The sequence below is a fragment of the Hyalella azteca genome, unplaced genomic scaffold (genome assembly GCF_000764305.2).
Source record: "Hyalella azteca isolate HAZT.00-mixed unplaced genomic scaffold, Hazt_2.0.2 contig4353, whole genome shotgun sequence".
NCBI lineage: Eukaryota > Metazoa > Arthropoda > Malacostraca > Amphipoda > Hyalellidae > Hyalella > Hyalella azteca.
The window spans coordinates 589,280-611,540 of NW_025934572.1; the positions used below are offsets into that span (position 1 = coordinate 589,280).

General features: G+C 40.0%; 3 protein-coding genes across 9 annotated transcripts; 1 reads left to right on the forward strand and 2 right to left on the reverse strand.

Annotated features, from left to right (window-relative positions):
- Positions 1-1,359: 1,359 nt before the first annotated feature.
- LOC125177713 (type I iodothyronine deiodinase-like) lies at positions 1,360-2,730 on the reverse strand. Its single transcript, XM_047879981.1, has 3 exons — positions 2,649-2,730; positions 1,886-2,071; positions 1,360-1,700 (listed from the first exon to the last, which is right to left on the reverse strand). Exons 2-3 carry the CDS (start codon positions 2,050-2,052, stop codon positions 1,550-1,552), a joined length of 318 nt encoding a protein of 105 aa, XP_047735937.1. The 5' UTR covers positions 2,053-2,071; positions 2,649-2,730; the 3' UTR covers positions 1,360-1,549.
- Positions 2,731-6,913: 4,183 nt separating this feature from the next.
- LOC108682182 (type I iodothyronine deiodinase) lies at positions 6,914-10,842 on the reverse strand. The gene is made up of 4 exons (XM_018171309.2): positions 10,744-10,842; positions 7,851-7,960; positions 7,482-7,668; positions 6,914-7,380 (listed from the first exon to the last, which is right to left on the reverse strand). The coding sequence occupies exons 1-4, from the start codon at positions 10,768-10,770 to the stop codon at positions 7,333-7,335; spliced, it is 372 nt and encodes a 123-aa protein (XP_018026798.1). The 5' UTR covers positions 10,771-10,842; the 3' UTR covers positions 6,914-7,332.
- A 4,108-nt stretch (positions 10,843-14,950) lies between these two features.
- On the forward strand, positions 14,951-18,991 carry LOC108682155 (type I iodothyronine deiodinase). Of its 7 annotated transcripts, none has more exons than XM_047879976.1 (6): positions 15,575-15,674; positions 16,179-16,370; positions 16,573-16,759; positions 18,008-18,117; positions 18,359-18,545; positions 18,869-18,991. In XM_047879976.1, the coding sequence occupies exons 3-6, from the start codon at positions 16,733-16,735 to the stop codon at positions 18,914-18,916; spliced, it is 372 nt and encodes a 123-aa protein (XP_047735932.1). In that variant the 5' UTR covers positions 15,575-15,674; positions 16,179-16,370; positions 16,573-16,732; the 3' UTR covers positions 18,917-18,991. The 7 variants fall into 7 exon arrangements, with proteins under 7 accessions (XP_018026761.1, XP_047735934.1, XP_047735935.1 ...); XM_018171275.2 differs by having other exon boundaries at positions 16,182-16,370; XM_018171273.2 differs by lacking the exon at positions 15,575-15,674 and adding an exon at positions 15,686-15,766 and having other exon boundaries at positions 16,182-16,370.
- The last annotated feature ends 3,270 nt before the right edge of the window (positions 18,992-22,261 follow it).

Here is a 22,261-nt window from a genome sequence, read left to right on the forward strand (position 1 = left end):
CAACTAGTGTTCAAAGCGCGCGGTCTCAAACAACCGAGTACAAAAGTAGTGTAAACGGTTGTGCGCGGTGAGGCACTGCAGCAAACGACTCAAAGCGCATGTCGTTGCCACTAGTGTAAACGGGCCTTAACTCGCGGCCGCATGCTCAGCAGCGCCACGCATCGCTTAATTTCCTCCCATGTTCACCAGAGCGACTGGGTATCCATTGGAAATGAGCTGCTCTCACTGGTATTTTGGCAAGGTAGTTGTGAATGGAGGTTACGATGTGCGCGTGACTGGAAGTTAGTCGCGAAATTAGCTGCAGATATGACATACTGTCGGGGCTGATTAGGGGCTAGGATAGAAAGGTTAGCAGCGCGGTAGACCATTGCTTGGTATTATTCAGGTATTATCTGGATGCTGTATAAGAAACGGGGATACTACTCAGAGGTTTTTCTTTTAACGCTCCCCGTTTTGGGCCCGATACATATTTTTCACGAACATGGTGTGATGACTGCATTTCTTCAAACCAAACAAGTTATACATGGTAAGATTATAAGAGCCCAGAATAGTTTTGATCGCCAAATGGCCACAAAAATTATTTAATTGGTGTATTGTATGTTTTAATGATAGCCAAGGAAATGAGAGGAGTGAGAACTTAAATTACATTGATGGCATGCCCTCTTATATTATCATTCTACATCATTATTCCATTGCATTTTGCTATTATGGCTAATTGTTTTGTTTACCAAAGACGTACGCATTATACGCTGTAAGCGGTGCAGTACATAAAACTTTAAACAGACATTCTTTTGCATGCCGCTTTTTAGCTTCCCTCGGTGAAGCCGTATTTAAATGCCATGAGGCGCTTTCATTGCTTTCAGTTCTGCCACGCTCTGTGCTAAACAACTGAACCTAGTGCCTGGCTACATCTCTATGCGTACTTTGCCGGCATTTTCAGGGTTTGGATGGGTTTGGATAGGAAAATCTTGTCGGGACTGCATAATGCCGTAATATAATTTTTTTTCTATATATTACCTTTCGTGACCTCGGACGAATCAGGAGCGCCTACAAATCCTCAATTTCGAAACCTGAACTTATAGTCTGTGCGACTGTGCCAATGAAACCGATGATCTCCCATCAAAATTCCTGTCGCGTCCCCAGCACGTCACACTACCAAGCACCGAATTGGAAGCATCGGAGGAGAACAGTTTAAATTCTTTTAACTCATCCAGACATAATAGTAACGTAAATATTTCACTATCCGTTTTACATCGAATGAACTAGTATTAATTTCGGGCTTCCCGAAATAGAGCCCTAAAAATAATTGCTCCGCTGTTGGCGCTACAAGCTACCCACTAATTATTTTTCACTGAAAAGGAGTAAGAAAGAAACGCACAACGGGATCTAAAGCCGCCGCCAGAATATTTGCGGTAATTTTACTACGGTTTATTAATTAAATAACCCACGCATCAGCTTGATTGCAATATATAAATTAAATGCATTTATGTTGGATAAAATTAAGGTGTATTACCTTCCTGAACTTGACGAGGTCCTTCATGAATGGAGGTCAGGAACAAGACCCGAAGTTGAGGACAAGAGGACGACCTTTTGAGGCGGCGTCCAACATTCGGCACGTCGTCTCATCATCCTCTCTCACCACCACAGGGTTAGGGGCGGATCCACCAACTTTGGTCTTACGGCGGTATTCCAGTAATGCCCTGTTTGAACTCCATGATTAGTTCTAGAAATTGATTTTAGGTATAAAGAAACCGTTTTAAAGATCGAGGACTAAATTTGACTCGTTTCTTTGCCAAGTTTACTTTCATAATGCGATTTTTATTTATTGTTTGCAAGCTTAAACATAGAGAAAGTCAAAAGAATGGCCATAGACAATAAAATTTACATGCGTAACCCCAGGTTCTGCCTGAAGAAGAAGTAAGACAGGTTGAACACGTTCTTCGAGTGGTCGGACGCATAGGGGGCGAGGGCGAGAGCAGACCGGTACAAGTTGTAAGCTATCCACCCACAGCCATCCCATGCGAGCTTCAGCGCTCGCCAGGCTGCTTCCATCTCGTCAGGAGTTGAGCGGCTGACGGCAGCAGAAAGCAGTTAAAGTCGTACTATCAATTGACAATTGGCTAATCCTGTCTCGAAATAATTTTAGGGAAGTAATATGACATAAGTGTTGTAAGCAGTAGTTACGTGGTTACGCGTGGCGTCTCTTATCTCACGTTGTTTGATTGCGTGCATGTAAAGAAGCTGCTCCTGTCCGCTGACACTTTATGACCTGACATACTTTGCTCGTGGTTTCTTCCTGAAACTAACCCACCCAAATAAAAATTAAGGATGACGCATCGATGATTAGCATTCACTTTCTAAGAATTTTAACAGAAATGATATTTACGAGAAATTCAAATAAAAATAATCGTCATAATAAATATTTACTGTCCGCATGCCCAGCCTCTGGAAAGAAGTAAATCAACCAGGTAAACTTTTAACCAGGATCATGGACGCGACGACCTGCTTGGTATGGAGCCGTGGACCATAAATTTAACATCACTACTAGAAACTTACATATTCTTTAGTACATTGTGATTGACGATAATTAATTGAGCAATATCGAAGAGTCAGTTGAAATATTCACTGCTGAAATGGAGTGTACGTACCTCCTTACGATTATAGGGAGACACTTGCTTCCCTGAGTTTCAGTGCAGAGAACTTTTTGTCTCACTCCTACCACGCCCACCTCATACCGTCAACTAAGTTCTCAGAGAAGAGTCAGAAGACAGAAGATGCTCGCCACTTTCAAGGCCATTTATTCAACTATATTTGGACAGCGCTAACGCTCTTCATTAATCTAGTCATGCACATTATTATTTTTAATTGTAACAAAAATTCGTAATTTGAAGTGGAATTTGCAACCCCAATTGGATCTTGTCAAGAGTAAGCACCCCAGACATTACTAAGGTGCGTATTTTTGACAAGGTTAATGGGATGTATAATACAAACAAATTACGACTATTTGAACATTTTTTTAAATAAATGTACTTCAACGTAAAAAAATTACATTGCAAAACATTAAATCGCAAATGATAAGGCTGCATATGATATTCAGAAGGCGAGGAACAATTTATTGAAATACGTTATAATCCATGAAAGGGAGGATTAAACTCACTCATTAACAAAGTTATTATACAAAGGCTTATGCTAGGGTGCGTTTTATTAACAAGGTATACTAGGGAACATTTTCTTAACAAGGTCATATTTGGGTGCTAATTATTAACAAGATCCCTCAGATCTATCGAATTTTTAATTTTTTTCTTATCAAATACCACATTTGAAGCGCTCTTAACAGGGCGAGTATGAATTTTACACACATATTAGTAGGTAGATTTGTGGTGCTAATAGACAAGAAAATTTAGATCATGTGCACTCAAAAGAAAAAAAAAAACGACACGTGTAGCCTTGAAGAAGTGTTTAGTAACTGAAAGGCGTGTGGTGTTGAAACTAATAGATTCTTGCTGAAAGGGTATGAGTAGCTAAGTAACAATTGGCGTCGCAACGAGCAGATTGTGTATCGTTACGCTAGATGCTTACTTCATACTTCGAGCGCTTCTTATGAATTTGAATTGTATTCTTAGTTTAATAATAATTCCAAATTTGCAACTTAATACTGTTCCTTGATTTGTTATTCCCGAAATTTCAATTTGCTGCAGTCATATTACGCAGTTGATTTTGCGTAAAGTAGTCTGTGACTCCTTAGATGTTACGGAATTTGGTTCCCAACAAAGTGATGGGTCACTATTGATCACCTATAGTATAATTATGGTTAACTTCGTTACGGTCAACAAGATGTTGACGCTGGTCTAGCATATTAGTACCTATTGACGTCTGTATTACTCTGAGTTACGCTGGAATGTAATGGTATTACGTCGTATAGACCCCCAATTATAAATATTAGTTATTTATAGAATGGAAATGTCGGCACTGAAGAAATAGGCCCATGGCCTGTTGCCGATTCATGTACTCTTCGTGACTTGATTCCATAAGAGATCCGGCCCATTGAACCCTATCTTTCCATAACTGACGATTGTTTGAGATTGATGCTGGACTCATAACCAGTTCCGTGAGGTGCTAGGAATTTCAAGACTGAACATATGCTCCTCCATAGCTTTGTCTAGTCTGTTCTTGAAGGCGTTCATATTCGGAGCGTCAACGATGCCAAATAAGGGAGGCTGTTCCACATGTCGGTGACTCGAAGCGAGAAGAAATGTTGTCGCATGGATGAGTTACAACGCAGTTTTTTTAGTTTATAGCTGTGGCCCCTGGTGTTGGTTCTTATTTCAAATTCTAGTAATCCCTCTGGGACCTTGTAATTACAAATCCCTCTGGGACCCGTGGGTATACTTGTATACTTCATTGAGGTCACCACGCAGACGTCGATAACAGAGGCTTGGAAGCTTCATAGTCTTTAATCTTTCTTCATTTTTTATGGAAATTTATAAAGAAAAAAATGATCAGGAATTTTTATAAATAATTATTTCGATTATTTATTCAAAACAAATTGTTTGATTTATAATTATTAGGTTCATATTTTGAAGAATGTGTACTCTGGAGTTTTAATGGTGTTCTGCACCCATATGGCGTTTGGGCTCGCGACATTTAAAATTTGGAAAAGGCAGAGAGCATCGATAGAGACGACAGAAGAGTGATGAAAAAGCGTCGTAGAACAGACTCAAGGCGTAAATTTATATGTATAAAAATGGGTGACGGGACTTAAGGCCCTGTGTAATATTGCATCAAATTTGGTGAACAAAGAAGTCTGTGCTATGAACGGGGAATGGGACCCGAATGTCTGCAGTGGAACATGACCCGCTGCCAAAGATTGGGTCTCCCTTGTTTTAATGGATTTGAACAATTGTGCAGAAACAATAGAGGAGCAATTAGATTTAAGATTTACTGCTGATCACCACGGGTATTCGAGGAGAAGTTTTGAGAGAGCAAAGGTTCTTTTGCAAGTCCTGCTTTTCTTCACATTTGGCTTCTCTAGTGAAAATATAAGGTCTGTTAATTATCAAATGTTGATCAATTTTCATATCTCCAATTCACACAACTTGATAACCTTCTCCATGACCTCCAGCCGTGCTGGATATTCGGATTTTCTCGCCAACGCAATGTACAGTAGACTTTCTATTGTAGCCAGTACGAGTTGGAGGTTTCCCGCTACAGCATTCATGAACAAATGTTCACCTAAAATCAATTACAGGCAGCGAATAAACGAATTTTTTCGCAACTATTAGTATCTATGAAAGTGTACAACCTTAAATAGCGATACAGTATTCATCTCGCTACTCTAGAAAATTCTCCCTATGATAGCTAATTCTCCGAAAACATGGATTTCTGTTTTGGGATTTGGTGAGAACACCTTTATTATTATTACACAGAAAATATTAACATAAGTTTTCAATTCGGTAAACGCTTCGTGACTTCCAAGAGAAGACGAATTTGCTCGTTACATGTTTTGCTTCGATTTCATGTTCCGAATGACAGTGCATGAAAGGCAACACTGCTAACTGATGAAAATTTTATCTCGCTTGTTAATTCAGAAGTCACGGGGTGAAAACATAATAAACTGACAGTAGGTACTTCGCATCGTCACAAGTGGGCTCCAGAGGTCGGGGTTGTGTTAAAAAGTCGGCGTCAATATTTTTATTATGCAAAAAAGTAATAGTAAAGTATTATTAAGTTATACTTTAATTAAAAAAGTAAGGTATTATGAATACCTGCACTGTCCAACATTATCATACTGCATATATAAGAAATCGGTTTAAATCATGAGTAGACGAGGAAATTAAAAATGAAATGATTCTAAAAAATCTGTGGTTCGTGGAATGTAAAAAATCTGTGGTTGCAATGTTGCAGGTTGCCTGGAATGCTAATAATATTAGCCGCACCTGCATTTAAATATCTTCTGATTTTGTTATAATAAAATCTCAATACTACGACGAATAGTTTGTCCCTAGACTTAAACTCGTGAAGAATTTCACGCCAATGAGCTTAGTATTCCAGGCTCCAGCCCGCTGAGTCCAATAAGTGAGTAGCTGGACTCTGGAGTCTGGCTGGATAAGGAATTATGTGTATGGCTCTGTTACTATGAGTTACTACATATGATATTAGTAATATCATATATGATATATGTCAACTGTTCATGTCTAGCATGCCATAAAAACGCTGTCCTAAAAATTTCATATTCAGGTAATCTAGTCAATGAAATCTTTTTCTCGTGGCTCCTAATTCTACATCTATATTTTTTGTGGTATATGAACAAATGAAGTTATTTTTTTTATTTGAAGGCTTCGGCTATGCAGGTAGCACACCTTCAAAGCTGAGCAGTGAGCACAACGGATATTTTGGACACTTCGTCACTTTTAGATTACTTCACTTTTGGATCACTTTACGTTTAGTTTTAGTACCTTCACCAGCCGATGTAACTGGAGATTTTGATGAGGAAAAATATAATTGGGCCTTGAAGAACAATCAAAACCAGTCCACCGAATTGCAACTGAGAAAAAATTTAAGTTACCGAAGCGTTTTTTTTTTGCAGCCTACTTTTCGTAAGTCTTTCAAACCCCAACTGATTGCGCTTCAGACGTTGGATTGACTCAAATAACTCAATAAGTTTATGGAAGCCGTTTAGAAACAAAAATTCAGTATCTGAGCGAATTTTAATGATAATTTGAATAACCTTGCTTGAAAATTCTAAATTAGTTATCGTGATATATAGTAGAATAGAATAATGTATGACGTTTCTATTTGAATCTCAATATAAACAAGTGCCGTAGTATATTACTAAGTCGCTGCATCAGATAGTAAAGCTCAAATTAACTTTTATTGCAAATGAATATCCATTGGAAGGGGGAAATCAGAAACATTTTGATCCACGATACTTTATTGCAGAAGTAATGCAATACCATAATTTTGGCGCTTACTAAATGAACAACAAACCGAGCAGTTAAGCAAAATTCATCCAAGAAGTTTATGTAGAGACGTTACCAAATATATGAACGGTGCGATTAAATGTCAGTCTTGGAATTTTGCATAAGCAATTTGGGATCCAAGTCTTCATCAGAGTTATATTATGACAACGTCTCTAATCACTTCTTAGCTTGTCAGCAAACGCCGCCTCAGTTAAATGAAAAGGCTCATTCGGAGTAAGAGAAACCATCAAAATATATGAGGAAATTATTTGATCATAATAATGATGCAATTTTTGTTACACAGTAGTATATTGATGCTTTTAGAAGTTTTGTGATCACCACGTACGCTAGGTCGTGGTGGACTGTAGGTGATCTAGAGTGATGTCTTCCAATTAGACAACCACGTTTCCAGTTCAGCCATCTGCGGACCGAATAAAACCAGAAGTATTAAATGGTTAATTAAAAACACTGGCTGACCAGAAAACCGTCACTCGCCTAATTACTAGATGCCTAACCACTAACCTTATAGCCAAATGGTCCTTGTGCACCGTGATAAACGATTTTGCCGTCAAGCACTACGAAAAGCCTCTCCGGCAGAGCGGTGTATTCCTCACAAGCTGCGCCGCTCTCGCTGTCCACCACCACGGGACAGTTGACGGGCTCGAGCTCCATCATGTAGCGCACCGCTGCCAGACGATCTTGCACACTCCTAGACAGAGGATTCGATTATTGACCAAAATCTAGTTCATACTCAGCGGGTTTCGAGCAATGATACAACTATTGTTGTTTTTTTTCCGGCACCTACATACGATAAAAATCAAAGGCGATGAAGGGATGAGTGCGGCCAATTTGTATGAAAATAATCAGATCACGTGATGAATTAGGACCCACTTGTGAGTAGGGATTTCGACAGTATTTGGGATGAGCCACCCATCTGTGGGATGCGCCTCTTGTATGTACACGATCAGGAAGTCCGCAACGTCACCGTACATAGTCACCACCTGCGCATCAACATTTTGTTATTATAGATGTCTAATTTGTACTGGAATTGTTTTTGTTATGAATACTCAGAGAAATGTATCGCCTCTGAGCACTCTTGGCTACATTTTTTCTCCTTATGAAGTCTCGGTGATAAGCGTTTTCTAACTCCAGGTGCTGTTGCAATAAAGCGATTAACAGCAGACTCCTAGATTCTTTTTCTAGTTTTTCTTAAGAGCGTCTGATCAGTACTTGCAGTTCGTTCTATTAACTTGCTTTTCATATGCTTAGAAAACCTAACTCCTTTTCCACATGAGCTTACAATTATTTTTCCAGTTGACTATTCGTGCACCACTCAAGCGTTGCACACATGTATTCAATATTTAAAGCTTGCCGTTCTTTATTGTTGTTAAATTGAAATGCGTGAGACTCGTCAGCATGAAAAGCTAGCTACTAAGTATCAGCCAAAGTAACTGAACTATCATTATTACAGTGCAGCTGCACTTTTTTCCGACGCATAATTCACAATTTTTTTTCATTTGGTCATCACACATGAAGCACAAGCTTGATACTGCTTCTGGTAGATCGCTTATAAACACATAATAACACGTAATGAGATCGGCCCGAGAACGCTTCGCCATGCGGCACGCCGCTGTGCACCTATCTCCAGTCCGACACTTCACTTGACACCGGCCCGCTGACGTCATCCTATTGTTGTTGTTGGTGATGGTTTCTTCGTTGATTCATCCCGTAAGCTGATGATGGCTCATTCCCAGGGTTAATAAAAAAATTTCTAGCGGATAGGAAGTGTCCACAGCCGCGATGCCTGTGGTGGGATTGCTAGGGCGCATGCAGAGCAGAATGTGCTAATCGGTCCCAGCTCGCGTGTACTGTCTTGCTTCATTTGGTGAAGAGTATTGTGGAAGAGCAGATGTATTCTTCCACAAGCGAGACCAGCTGAGAGGATCAGCAGTGTCTCCTCTAAGCAGCGTGACAGAGCTGTGTACTGTGAAGCTGTGGGTGTGTGAAGCTGTGTACTGTGTTTGTCACAGGGTAGAACGAGGATCTTCGTATTAGGTCAGTGGTGAAGTTGAGGTGTGCTGTTCCTGGAACCTGACAGTTAAGCATATCTCGACAGGTGTCAAGGCGTATTTGACAGTTAAGGCGTAGACCCTGGAACGGGTCTGACGTATCTCGTAAAGGGCTTTGCTAAACGAGGCTATATCGAGATGTAGGAGTGCAAAAAAGGGTCTCTAATGTTGCGTTGAGGGACCACAGTCGGACGGACAGCTTTCACCGTGCCCAAAGCAAACCATCCATGGATTGATGTCCATCAGGATTGAAATAATTGCAATGCTTCCTAACCCAGCGTTAACCTCAGCTTGGCTGTGTCAAAGTGGACGTCCACTAAGCAGCCTAACTCGCGGCCGCATGCTCGCAGCAGCACCACACATCGCTTAATTTCCTCCCCAGGTGCACCAAGCAACTGGGTATCCATTGGAAGCGAGTTGCTCCAACTGGTATTTGGGCAAGGTAGTTGTGAATGGAAGTAACGAGGTGCGCGTGACTGGAAGTTAGTCGTGGAACTAGCTGCAAAGATGACATACTGTCGGTGCTAATTAGGGCTAGGATAGAGCGGTTAGCAGCTCGGTAGACCATTGCTTGATATTATTCACGTATTATCTGGATGCTATATAAGAAATAATACAACTCCGAGGTTTTTCTTTTAACGCTCCCCGTTTTGGCCCCGATACCTTATTCACGAGAATGGTATGAGGACTGCATCTCTTCAAATTTAACAAACAATATATGGTTAGATTATAAGAGCCTAGATAATTTTTTTATCACTGAATGACCACAACAAATCATTTAATCTATTTATTGTATCTGTTTTAATGATAGGCAAGGAAATAGGATGATCGTACGACTTAAATTTCATTGATGGCATGCCATCTTATATAATCATTTTATTTCATTATTAAATTGTACTTCGCCATATTGGCTATTCGTTGGGTTACCAAAGCCGTACGTATTATACGCTGAAGCGAAGCGGTGCAGTACATTTCACTTCACACTTCAAAGCAAAATTTTTTGCATGCCACTCTTTAACTTCCCTCGATGAAAATGCCACAAGGCGATTTCATTGCTTGCAGTTCTACCACGCTAGTTGAACTAAACAAAGCAATGCTAAACCTAGTGCACGGCTATTTCTCGATGCATGCTTCGACATTTTCATGGTTTGGATCGGAAAATCTTGTTGGGACTGCATAATGCCACAATATACTTTTTTCTTCCCTGTAAATTGGTCTTCGTGACCTCGGACGGATCAGGAGCGCCTCTAAATCCTTCAGTTATAAACCTTAACTTATATATAGTCTGTGCCGATGTTACCAAGGATCTCTCGTCAAGATTCCTGTCTCGTCACCAGCACGTCACACTGCCCAGCACCGTATTGGAAGCATCGGGGCAGTAGAATTTAAACGCTCATCCCGCCATAATCTTATCGCAAATATTTAATTGTTCGTTTTACTTCGAACGAACTAGCGTTAATTTCGGGTATCCTTAAATAGAGCAAATTGAATTGGAGCCCTAGAAGTAACCGCTCCGCTGCTTGCGCTGCAAGCCACCCACTAACAATCTTTCACTGAAACGGAGTAAGAAAGAAACGCACTACAGGATCTAAAGTCACCGCAAGAATATATGCGGTAATTTTACTACGGTTTACTAATTACATAACCCACGCATCGGCTTGACTCCATTATATAAATTAAATTCATTTGGGTCGGGCAAAATTAAGGTGAAATACCTTCCTGAACTTGACGAGGTCCTCCATGAATGGAGGTCAGGAACAAGACCCGAAGTTGAGGACAAGAGGACGACCTTTTGAGGCGGCGTCTAACATTCGGCACGTCGTCTCGTCATCCTCTCTCACCACCACAGGGTTAGGGGCGGATCCACCAACTTGGGTCTTACGGCGGTATTCCATTAATGCCCTGTTAGGACTCAATGATTAGTTCTAGAAATTGATTTTACGTGTAAAAGTGTTATAAATATCGTTCAATAAATTTTTACGCAATTCTTTGCGAGGTTCACTTTCATAATGCCAGTTATATATATATTGTTTGTGAGCTCAAACACAAGAGAAAAAAAAAACAGAAGAATGGCCATAGAAAATGAAATTTACATGCGTAACATCTGCTTCTGCCTGAGGAAGAAGTAAGACAGATCGAAGGTGTTCTTCGAGTAGTCGGACGCAGAGGGGGCGAGGGTGAGAGCTGACTGGCACAAGTTGAAAGCTATCCATACAACGCCATCCCAGGCGAGCTTCAGCGCTCGCCAGGCTGCTTCCATCTCGTCAGGAGTTAAGCGGCTGACGGCAGCAGAAAGCTGTTACATGTCGTGCTATCACTTTGCTAATCCTGTCTCAAAAGAATGTTTGGGAAGTTATATGACAACTATTGACAAGTGTTGTAAACATTAGTTGCGTGGTTACGCGTGGCGTCTCTTATCTCCCGTTGTTTGATTGCGTGACTGTAAATAAGTTACTCCCGTCCGCTGACAGTTTATGATCAGCATTCACTATTCTTGAATTTTAATACAAATTATATATACGAGAAATTCAAGGAAAATCAATTTTCATCACAAATGTTTACTGCCGGAAGTTTTCTTGCCAAGCCTCGGTAAGGAAGTGGATTCAACCAGGTAAATTTTTAACCGGATCATATATGTACTAGTCTAGATGACCTGTTTGGTATCGAGCCGTGGACCATAAATGAAACATAACTACTGGAAACCTACTACTTCTTCTTTAATTTATTGTGACTGACAATTATTTGAGCAATGTCGAAGAATTGGTCGAAAAATCCACTTTTTGAAGAATTGGTCGAAATGTACCTCCTTGAGATAACAGGGATACTCACTTGCTTTCCCGAGATTGAGTGCTGAACTGTTTCTCGCTAACCTACCACGCCCACCTCAGACCGTCAACTAACGGAACTAAGTTCAACTCAGAGAATGAGAAAGTTGCTTGTCTCTTTGAAGGCCATTCGTCCCAGTTCCAACAACAGTTAAGCGCAAAATAATTATTAATTGTTGTCTTGAAGTGCATAAAAATGCATGATTTGAAAATCTATAGTGGAATTTCCAAAGCAAATCGCTGGAATTTTTAATGTTTTCTTATCAAATATTATATTTGAAGCATTTAACAGAGTGAGTATGACTTTTACACACATATTAGTAGGTAGATTTCTAGTGATAATAGACAAGATAATAACCATGTGCACTCAAAAGAAAAAAAATAACGATACATGTGGATATTAAGAAGTGCTCAGTAATTGAAAGGCGCCTGGTGTTGAAACCGATAGATTCTTGCAGAAAGAGTATGAATTGCTCACGAACAATTGGCGTCCCAACAAGCAGATTGTGAAACGTAAAGGCCAGTCCACACGCTTAGTTTACACAACGCAGTCTTTTGTCTGAGCATTGAGTCGCAGTCTACAGTCGGAATTAAATCGTAGCAATTTTTAGAGCGTCCAAACGTTGCCGACATAGGTATTTGTGTAGTTGCTCAGTTTTGTGGGATCTTACCATGGAGGAGGTACTTTGGTCAATTTTGGCATTGTGCCTTGTTAAAAAAAACATTGGAACGTCACAGAAGTAGCTGGCGTTCAAAGTGGTTGCAGAAGTGGACTTTTTTCACACTGCATTGCTGCGCGAATTACATGATGAACCTCGTGCACATACTTAAGGAATTGCTTAAGGATGGACGTATACACACGTACATATTTATTAGAATTAGTGACACCTCATATAATAAGATAAAATACAGTTATGAGAACAGCAATATCACCACACGAAAGATGAAAGCCCCGTCCACACACTCAAACTTATCGTCAGTCTTGCATGTTATGCCAAAGTTTGACAGAGAAGACGGAAGACTGACGAGCGTCCACACTATTCAAATTTTCCTTCAGTTTAGTGCGTTCTAGAGCCGGCAGCGGAGGAGGTTGTGTTGTTCGCTGCAGTGATCGCAGTTTGTACCACCAAAATTAGGTTAAAGCCATGTAAACGTACGCTGTGGTCCCGAAAATGGTTTAGAAAATACCACAATGCAGGTTGATAGACAGCCTCCCTACCAGCACCAGCCCGCATTGACGACTTCATTTAGGCACATTCTTTTCGATAAACCGTACGAAAAGTTTATTTTCTTCGTTACAAAGTCTTTGTTTGCTGTAGGATCAAATTCTTTGCACTTAGCTATCAATGCCGCCTAGGCCAGTGCTCTCTTGTTATTGACACTAGATTTTTATTGATTATGCCACAAACAAGGAAGCTACGGTAGTATTCAATTAATTCACGAAAGAAAGCGTGCGACCAGTGTCGGATATCTTGAGATATCATTTTGATGCGAGCGAACAATGTCACAGATCACAACATCAATACAGACTGAGACAAAGTAAAAGCTTGACCAATTAGTCGGTTGCTCACACTCAAACTTATCGTGTCTTGCATGAACCCAATTAAAGGTCTCGCCCGTCCGTCTTTTCCAGGTTTGTCAAACTTCAAACTCCACCCACCCGTCATGCAAGACGTCAAACCTTGAGCGTCCACACACTCCGTCTTGTCGGTCAAACCTGGCATGACATGCAAGACTGACGATAAGTTTGAGCGTGTGGACCGGGCTTAACGCCTCGTCCACACACCCCGTCCGTGCGGTAAGCTATTCCTGATTTTCCAAAGACGAATTTGTTCGATAGTTGCTTTGCTATGATTTCATCTTCCGAATGACATTAAAAGGCAACACTACTAGCTAATGAAGATTTTATCTCGCTCGTGAATTCAGAAGTCACGGGGTGAAAACAAAATAAACTGGCAGTAGTTATTCGTGTTTACACAGGTGGGCTCCAGAGGTAGGCATCATAATGAAAAGGCGGCGTCAATATTTGACTGTTTGAAAAGCGGCGTCAATATTTGACTAAAATAGCTAGTAGTAATTATGACTAATTACATGAACGGATAAATACGTTATGATAGATTTTATTCATTAACATGCTAGAGCTAAGCTAACATTGAGAAAAATTGTTTTGTATGATGATGAACCAAGGCATGCTGCAGATGTTCCCGAAACTTTGAGACGTAAAAAGAAGCAGCGCATATTCCTAGAAACAGCCAGTTTCGAATGATGAAGTCCAGAGCGTTCCTCAATCTTCTTGAACTGCAACTCTGGCCAAAATCACAAACTTCTGTATTAGCAACTTAAACTGCTAGCAACTTTTTCATGCAACAGAAAATTGTCTCCGGGAAGACAGAGATTTCATTTACCTATAAGTTAGATAGAAAAATAATCAATCATATTCTGAATAATGGTCACATTTAAAGTGTTACGTGACGGTAACCATCAGTGCAAGTCATTTTGCGCTCACTAACAACGCATCATTTTTGGTAGGATTGAATGATAATATCGCTCCGGTTACTCATGTCAGGCGGTAGAGGATTAATAGCTCCTTGTGAAAGACTGTGTAAAGCATAAATGCGTAGAGTTGAATAATAATGTTTGGCGAAAAACATCTCATTAAGTAAGCACAAAGGATATACGAATAGAAAAGAAACATGGCCTTTTATGCTATGAAAGTGAAAGTGTTCGACAACCTTTTGGCCTTACTGGCACGTAGTCGATAAACGGCAACCACAAACTTGGCCTCAAGATTGAACCCCTTAAAATTGAATGGATTTTGCGGAAGATTTCGACTCCTTTTATTTGAATAATTAATATTAAAAAATGATAATATTCTCATGCTCGAAGCCGGAAACATAAACCTGCAACCTTAATCTCTGACTCAATGGCACAATTATTCGGCCACTTTCCGATATTCAGTTTATCATGATTTCATTTATACAGCGCAATTTTATTGTATTTTTGCAGCGGCCGGTACATTAAATAAAATTACTCTATATAAATGAAATCATGATAAAACCGAATATCGTTGACCGTAATTTAAGCGACTACTCCGTTAGTGACCTAAGTAATGACTGCAGGCCGAAAGTACCAGGTCACCTTAAGTACACTGGCCTGCATTCCGCCCAGCTAGACCTATGCAAGACGATATTACGGGGAAATTTTTTTTGTCATTAAGCGCGCGCGCAATGTGAAGTAAGCATCTCGCAACGCAATAAGCTCGTCGCGAAGCCAATTGTTTCTGAACAATTTATACTCACTCTTTCAGGTTGCAACACCACGCGCCTTTCAATTACTTTAAACACTTCTTCGAACCTACATGTGTCGTTGTTTTCCTTTTGAGTGCACATAATCTAAACTTTCTTGTCTATTAGCTCTACAAATCTACCTCCTAATATGTGTGAAAAATTCATACTCACTCTTTTAAGAACGCTTCAAATGTTGTACTTGATAAGAAAACTTTAACAATTTTATTGATTTGGGTTGGAAATTCCATCAACGTTTTTCAAATTATGCAATTTTGTTACTGTAAGACAACAATTAATAATCATCTTGTGCTGTTGTGCATGACTGCATTGGTGGAGAGTGTTGGCGCTATCCAAATGTTGTTGGACGCATGGCCTTCAAAGAGACAGCGAGCAGCCGAGCACCACTGCACCATCTCCGAGTCTACGAGATCGAGAACTTAGTTGACGGTCTGAGGTGGGCGTGGCAGGTCAGAGAGAGGAAGTTGTGAACTGAAACTCAGGGAGGCAAGTCTCTCTCCAAATTATCGTAACGAGGTACATGCACTCCATTTCAAAAGTTGATTATTTGACTGACTCTTTGACATTGCTCAAATAATTACCGTCAATCACAATGTATTGAAGAAGAAGTAAGTTTCTATTTGATTAGTTATGTTTCATTTCTCCACGGCTCGATACCAAGCACTGTATCAGGTCATCGCGTCCATGATCCTGGTTAAAAGTTTACCTGGGATTATCCCCTTTTTTCCCGAGGCTGGGCCAGAAAACTTCCGGACAGTAAATATTTGTGATTACTATTAATCTTATTGTTATTTTTCGGAAATATCATTTCTGTTCAAATTTTTAAAAAGTGAATGCTGGTCTAAAAGCGTCAGCGGACGGGAGCAGCTTTACAGGCACGCAATCAATCAACAGGAGATGAGAAACGCCACGCGTAACTAATGTTTACAAAACTTGTCTCAGATTACTTTCCTGACATTCTTTTGAGACAGGATTAGCAAAGTTATATCACGACTTCCAACTGCTTTATGCTTGTGTCAGCAGCTTCGGCTCAGCCGCTGACGAGATGGTTGCAGCCTGGCGAGCGCTGAAGCTCGCATGGGATGGCTGTGGGTGGATAGCTTTCAACTTTTACCAGTCTGCTCTCGCCCTGTCCCCCTCTGCGTCCGACTACTCGAAGAACGTCTTCAACCTGTCATACTTCGTCCTCCGGCAGAAGCTGTGGTTATACATGTAAATTCCATTGTCTATGGCCATTCTTTTGACTATTTCTGTGTTGTTTTGGCTCTTACTGTTCAGCTTGCAAACAATAAATAGAAATCGCATTATGATTAAGTGAACCTGAAAGAGAATCACGCCAAATTTAGTGGCCGATATTTACAATACTTTTACACCTAAAATCAATTGCTCGAAACTAATTATCGAGTCAAAACAGGGCATTAATGGAGTATCGCCGTAAGACCAAAGTTGGTGGATCCGCCCCTAACCCTGTGGTGGTGAGAGAGGATGATGAGACGACGTGCCGAATGTTGGACGCCGCCTCAAAAGGTCGTCCTCTTGTCCTCAACTTTGGGTCTTGTTCCTGACCTCCATTCATGGAGGACCTCGTCAAGTTCAGGAAGGTATTTCACCCTAATTTTACCTGACCGACATACATTTAATTTATATACTGAAGTCAAGCTGATGCGTGAGTTATTTAATTAGTAAACCGTGTAAAATTACCGCAGATATTCTTGCGTCGACTTAAGATCCCATGGTGCGTTTATTTTTATCCGTTTCATTGAAAAATAATGAGTGGGTGGCTTGCAGCGGAGCGGTTACTTCTAGGGCTCCAAATCAATTCGCTCTATTACAGGATACCCGAAATTAACGCTAGTTTATTCGAAGTAAAACGGGCAGTGAAATATATGCGATAAGATAATGGCTGAATGAATTAATAGCGTTTAAATTGTACTGCTCTGATGTTTGCAATTCGGTGCTGGGCAGTGTGACGTGCTGGGGGACGAAACAGGAACTTCTTGTTAGAGATCCTGTGTTACATCGGCGCAGATTTTAACTATGTTCAGGTTTCGCAAAGAAGGATTTGAAGGCGCTCTTGATCAATCCGAAATCACGAAGACCAATTTGCAGGGAAGAGAAAATTATATTGAGGCATTTTACGCAGTCCCGACAAGAATTTCCGATCCAAACCCTGAAAATGTCGAAGAAGCACTCTTTGCGATGTAGGCTGGCATTTGGTTTAGCATTGCTTTGTCAAACTCAACAAGCGTGGCAGAACTGATAGCAATGTAAGCGCACTGTGTCATTTATATACGGCTTCATCGAGGGAAGCTAAAAATTGGCATGCAAAATAATGTTGGTTTGAAATTTTGTGTACTGCACCGCTTACAGTGTATAATGCGTGCGGCTTTGGTAACTGAAACCATTAGACAATATAGAGATATGCAATGATATGATGAATGATGTAGAATGATAATATAAGATGGCATGCCATCAATTAAATTTGAGGTGTCGCTCCTCTTAATTCTCTGCCTATCATTAAAACAGATACAATACACGTATAACATTATTTTAGTGGCCATTCGGTGGTCAAAATTTATCCGGGCTCCTATAATCTTACGCTATATTACTTGTTTAATTTGAAGAGATGTAGTCTTCCTACCAATTTCGTGAAAAATGTTAAAGGGAGGTAAATGGGAAAATGGGGTTTTATGATTATGTGGTTATGACCGCATTATGATCGAGACTGCATAAGGAGAATCAATTTTGCCAAGAGTGTTCAAAGGCGATTCATTTCACTGAGTATTAATAACGAAATAAATTCCAGGACAAATTAGACGTATCTTTAATAAAAAAATGTTGATACGCAGGTGGTGACCATGTACGGTGACGTTGCTGACTTCCTGATCGTGTATATACAAGAGGCGCACCCCACAGATGGGTGGTTCATCCCAAATACTGTAGAAATCCCTACTCACAAGTGGGTCCTAATTCATCACGTGATCTGATTATTTCATTTAAATTGACCGCACTCGTCCCTTCATCGCCTGTGATTTTTATCATATGTAGGTGCCGGAATAAACTACAATAGTTGTAGTATCATTGTGTATACTAATAATTGGCTCGAAAACCGCTACTACTACCGAGTATATGCTAGATATACTAGTATATACTACCGATTATATACTAGATTTTGGTCAACAATCGAATCTTCTGTCTAGGAGTGTACAAGATCGTCTGGCAGCGGTGCGCTACATGATGGAGCTCGAGCCCGTCAACTGTCCCGTGGTGGTGGACAGCGAGAGCGGCGCAGCTTGTGAGGAATACACCGCTCTGCCGGAGAGGCTTTTCGTAGTGCTTGACGGCAAAATCGTTTACCACGGTGCACAAGGACCATATGGCTATAAGGTTAGTGGTTAGGTATCTAGTAATGAGGCGAGTGATAGTTTTCTGGTCAGCCAGGGCTGTACGTTTACCATCAAATTTCCAAAATTCATGTGTTGTGTGTTTTTCGCTTTAATCATAAATCTGCCCGACACACGTTTTTTGGGGCGAGCCATAATTTATTTTCTACTTTTTAGTCCACAAGAAAAACGTGTTTTTAAAAAAGTTTTTTTAGGTAATTTATTTTCTACTTTTTAGTCCACAAGAAAAACGTGGTTTTTAAAAAAGTATTTTTAAGTATTTTATTTATTAACCATTTAATACTTCGGGCTTTATTCGGTCCACAGATGGCTGAACTGGAAACGTGGTTGTCTAATTGGAAGACATCAATCTAGATCACCTGCAGTCCACCACGACCTAGCTTAAGGCCCGTTTCCACTACGGGACTGATTCTGAAGGATTGAGATTGGCCTGAGACCAATAAGCCACATGGCTGGACTTGAAAACTGGCGTGCGCGTTTCCACTACACGAGTGCTGGGACTGGGATTGAGACTGACCGTCTGGGCTACCTTACTCGTTGGCCTTTGAAAATAGATTATGCTGCCCTTCTTGCTTTACTAGCTGTTGTCACAATGCGCAGGAGGAAACAAAAATCTATTTACCTAATAGCAGTAATGAAACGCAAGCATGGTTTCAAACTTCTCATTAACATAGTTTATCCGTGTAATAACATGCATTCACCAAGGGATTAAGAAACAGCATTATCTTATTATACCTTTAATGTGTCGAAAAAATTATATGTAATAAATACACCACAATGTTTAACCATGTCTGGTTTTTGGTCTATAGATTTAGATAGGTATCATAGCGTGCTTCACAAATGCTACTACTATTATTGGTTAATGTGTTTGGTTAATGTGTAATTTACTGAGTATACATACACTGTAAGTACAATAAGATAATTAAGATTTTTTAATTGACGGACGAGTGAATCTATGTCAATAAACAGATAAAATCGGTCAATGAGAAGTTAGGAAGTATTATTTCCATTTTTCGATGTTCGTGGATGGATATAATTTTTCCATTTCTTTACTTATTTTCTTTTATTCTCAAGATTCTGTCTTTGCAAAAAAAAACTTTTTACTTGCCAGAAGCAAGGTGCCTCTCTATACAAATCGATAAGCCTTTCAGTGACACCTCTGCTCCAGTCTCCGTCGTGCGACATGGCAAAGAGGCAGGCAATGGTGCGTCTATTGGAGCGCCAGCCCAGCACACAACCTCCTTAAACGAAAGTCACAGCGACACTGCCCCTTGCCCGTCGGGCCGTCACGCAAGTCCAGTAATAGATTGAACAGCGCTTGACTCCTCGTCACTCAAGTCTTGATGGTCCGGACTGAAAAAGCCAGTTTTTCAATCGTCAGTCTCGCAGAATCTCATAGTGGAAACGGGCCTTTATGTGGTGATCAATAAACGTCTAACAGCATCAATACATACTACTAGTTTACTATATAACAAAATTTTCATCATTGTCATGATCAAATATTTTTCTTATTTATTGTAATGGTCTCTTCATATTTCGTTTGAGCTTTTTAGTCAAACTGATGCGAAGTTTGCTGACAAGCAAAGCAGTGATGAGAGACGTTGCCATAATATAACTCTCATGAAGACTTGGATCGCAAATTGCTTATGCGACGTTCCAAGACTGACATTTAATCGCACCGTACATATATTTGGTAACGTCACTACATAAACTTCTTTGACGAATTTTGCTTAACTGCCCGTTTTGTTGTTCATTTAGTAAGAGCCATATTCAAGTTATTGCATTACTTCAGTAATAGAATGTCGTGGATCAAAATGTTTCTGATTTCCCCCTTCCAATGGATTTTTACTAGCATTAGAAGTTACTTCTGAGCTTGACTATCTGATGCAGCGACTTAGTTATATACTCCGGCACATCTATATATTGAGATTCAAATAGAAACTTCATACATTATTTTACCCTACTATACAACATGATGAATAATTGAAAAATTTTAAGCAAATTACCAAATTATCATTAAAAACGACCGAAGGCACCAAAAGACAAACAAAAGGAAATTAATTATATGAAAATAAATTAGAATTTTAATGATAATAAATCTAAAAAATGGCAATAGAAATAGAAAAAACGAATTCAGCAATACAGACTAGCAAAACTCCGGAGGGAGAAAGCCAGTCGTGTAAGTATTGTGAATAATCAAGCAATACATTATTTTCCTGGATATTTGAAAATTTTTGATTAACTTATAGAACTGACCTACAATATTCATCTTAGTCTTGCAGTAACTACATCTTTCTACCGTAGAAATAGGTTAGCAATAAATCGATTTTTATCTTCCAGGTATGGAATACTTTACCGTCAACAAGCCCCGCCGCCTCGGGCAACGTTGCCACATGATATATTTATATACCAGATTTAACAAATGTGCTATTTTCAGAAGGTGTCTGGTATGAATATTTTAGATCTGGTACATTTGCCTAAATCTAGTATTTCCTGACTTACTGCAAATGTACTGCATTAAGCTCAACCGCTGAAGTTTGAACGTTCCCCAACGTAGGCGTGGATTTTATAGATTACCTTCAGAGCGGCGCGACTAGAGGTTTCCCGCCATTTTTGGAACCGCGAGATTACCGCTTAATGAAATAACCCCAATCTAATTGTAAACTTTTAACAAAAGTGCTTAGTGCAATATAAGCACGAGAGTGATGATCCTTGATTGATTACTGATCAGCGATGAAATGGCCTATGACGAGTGAGGTTGTCGAACCGATCTGTGCGACGCAAGCTCCACCATTTTTGTTTGATGGTTTTGAATTCTAGAGTGCCACTTGAATTCTGGGGTGCATTCAATATTTCACTGATCTTGAAAGTCGTCATCCATTCATGGAACTGGCTGCCTACTGCATCACTTGTCAACTTTGACCTGTCTTCAATGCATTCGAGAGCGAGCGTTTTCACAAGTCACTTATGTGAAAAACAAGCAACGAAGTAAAATTTCAACTAAGGCACTGGAGTCCCTTATTCGGACCAAAAGCTATCTGCTCAGCCGCCACAAGTGATCACACCCGAAATGTTAGATAAATGCAATATGCAAGCATGCACGAAAATAAGCAAAAGGAAGATGACCTGTTTCCGTGGCTTACTCATCTCGGGTGAAGAAGAAGAAGTGACACACTGTGATAAAAAAGGAAAAAGTTTCAATATAATCAAACACAGGAAAAGAAAAGTGTCAAAATGTTTCAAACAGAGGGAAGAAATATAACGTGTTCAATTTGGTTAATTATCGTCAAGCCAGATAAATGCACAGTACATAAGATAATTTTTTTTTCTTTTTCTCACCAACGTTTCTGACGAATAGTTTCATTGATTAAATTTGGAGGTATTAGTCTGTTTTTTAACAATAGAATTTCTGCTATTTTGAGCTAGGCAATCTGGTATTCTCGCCAATAAAAAAGCTGGCCACACTGGAGGCGACCAGGGCAGAGATTAACGAAACTTCGCTAAGTTCACGTAACTTTTCGTACTTACGTTCAAAAAGTTACGTATGGCGTAAGTCAGTCAAAATTTGGCATCAACAAAACTGTCTTACGCATGACTCATCTGAAAAACAAAATTTGTACGTAACTCCGCTTACGACACCTCCGAGCAGGCGTACAGTTATGCACAAATTTTTGTACGTAGCTTCCCGCGCAAATGTTT

Excerpts from the sequence above, each read along its gene's own strand:
- LOC125177713 (XM_047879981.1), bottom strand. The coding sequence starts at position 2,052 with ATGGAAGCAGCCTGGCGAGCGCTGAAGCTCGCATGGGATGGCTGTGGG. Across the intron at positions 1,701-1,885 it reads CAGAACCTGGGGTTACGCAT|GGCATTACTGGAATACCGCC; the intron begins GTAAATTTTATT and ends GAGTTCAAACAG.
- LOC108682182 (XM_018171309.2), bottom strand. The coding sequence starts at position 10,770 with ATGGAGGACCTCGTCAAGTTCAGGAAG. Across the intron at positions 7,961-10,743 it reads ACCTCGTCAAGTTCAGGAAG|GTGGTGACTATGTACGGTGA; the intron begins GTATTTCACCTT and ends GTTGATGCGCAG. Across the intron at positions 7,669-7,850 it reads GTCGAAATCCCTACTCACAA|GAGTGTGCAAGATCGTCTGG; the intron begins GTGGGTCCTAAT and ends TCCTCTGTCTAG.
- LOC108682155 (XM_018171272.2), top strand. The coding sequence starts at position 15,509 with ATGGCCTTCAAAGAGACAGCGAGCAGCCGAGCACCACTGCACCATCTC. Across the intron at positions 15,595-16,181 it reads AACTTAGTTGACGGTCTGAG|CTTCGGCTCAGCCGCTGACG; the intron begins GTGGGCGTGGCA and ends TTGTGTCAGCAG. Across the intron at positions 16,371-16,572 it reads CAGAAGCTGTGGTTATACAT|GGCATTAATGGAGTATCGCC; the intron begins GTAAATTCCATT and ends GAGTCAAAACAG.